The 423-nt window shown below is 46.8% G+C and overlaps 1 protein-coding gene across 1 annotated transcript; it reads right to left on the bottom strand.

Moving 5' to 3' along the window:
• LOC139316318 (histone H2A type 1-H-like) lies at window positions 1-423 on the bottom strand. The gene has a single exon (XM_070942975.1). It carries the CDS (start codon window positions 412-414, stop codon window positions 1-3), a length of 414 nt encoding a protein of 137 aa, XP_070799076.1. The 5' UTR covers window positions 415-423.

Genomic DNA, 423 nt, shown 5'->3' with positions numbered 1-423 from the left:
TCAGAATTCCTGGGACTGACCATCCTCTTTGGCTTCTTTAAACTGTGCTGTTTTCTTAGGAAGAAGGGGGGCTTGGATGTTGGGGAGAACTCCTCCTTCAGGAATTGTCACATTTGTAAACAACTTGTTCAACTCTTCATCATTCCTTATTGCCAGCTGGATATGGCGTGGACCAATCCGCTGCTTCTTGTTCTGATGAGCAGCATTCCCAGATAATTCCATGACCTCTGCAGTCAGATATTCCAAGACTGCAGCCAGGTACACTGAGGCTCCTGGACTTATTCTTTCGGCATAATGACCCTGTCTTAGGTACCGCTGAATTCGGGACACAGAAAACTGCAAGCCGGATTTTTTTGACTTGGTCATTCTAGCAGGCAATGCAGGCTTTGGATGTTTCTTACCACGCCCAGACATTCTGGTCCT

Source organism: Pituophis catenifer, unplaced genomic scaffold (genome assembly GCF_029215685.1).
Source record: "Pituophis catenifer annectens isolate HBS135680 unplaced genomic scaffold, rPitCat1.0.hap2 SCAF_4, whole genome shotgun sequence".
Classification (NCBI taxonomy): Eukaryota; Metazoa; Chordata; class Lepidosauria; order Squamata; family Colubridae; genus Pituophis; species Pituophis catenifer.
This window is presented reverse-complemented; position numbering and strand designations above follow the sequence as displayed.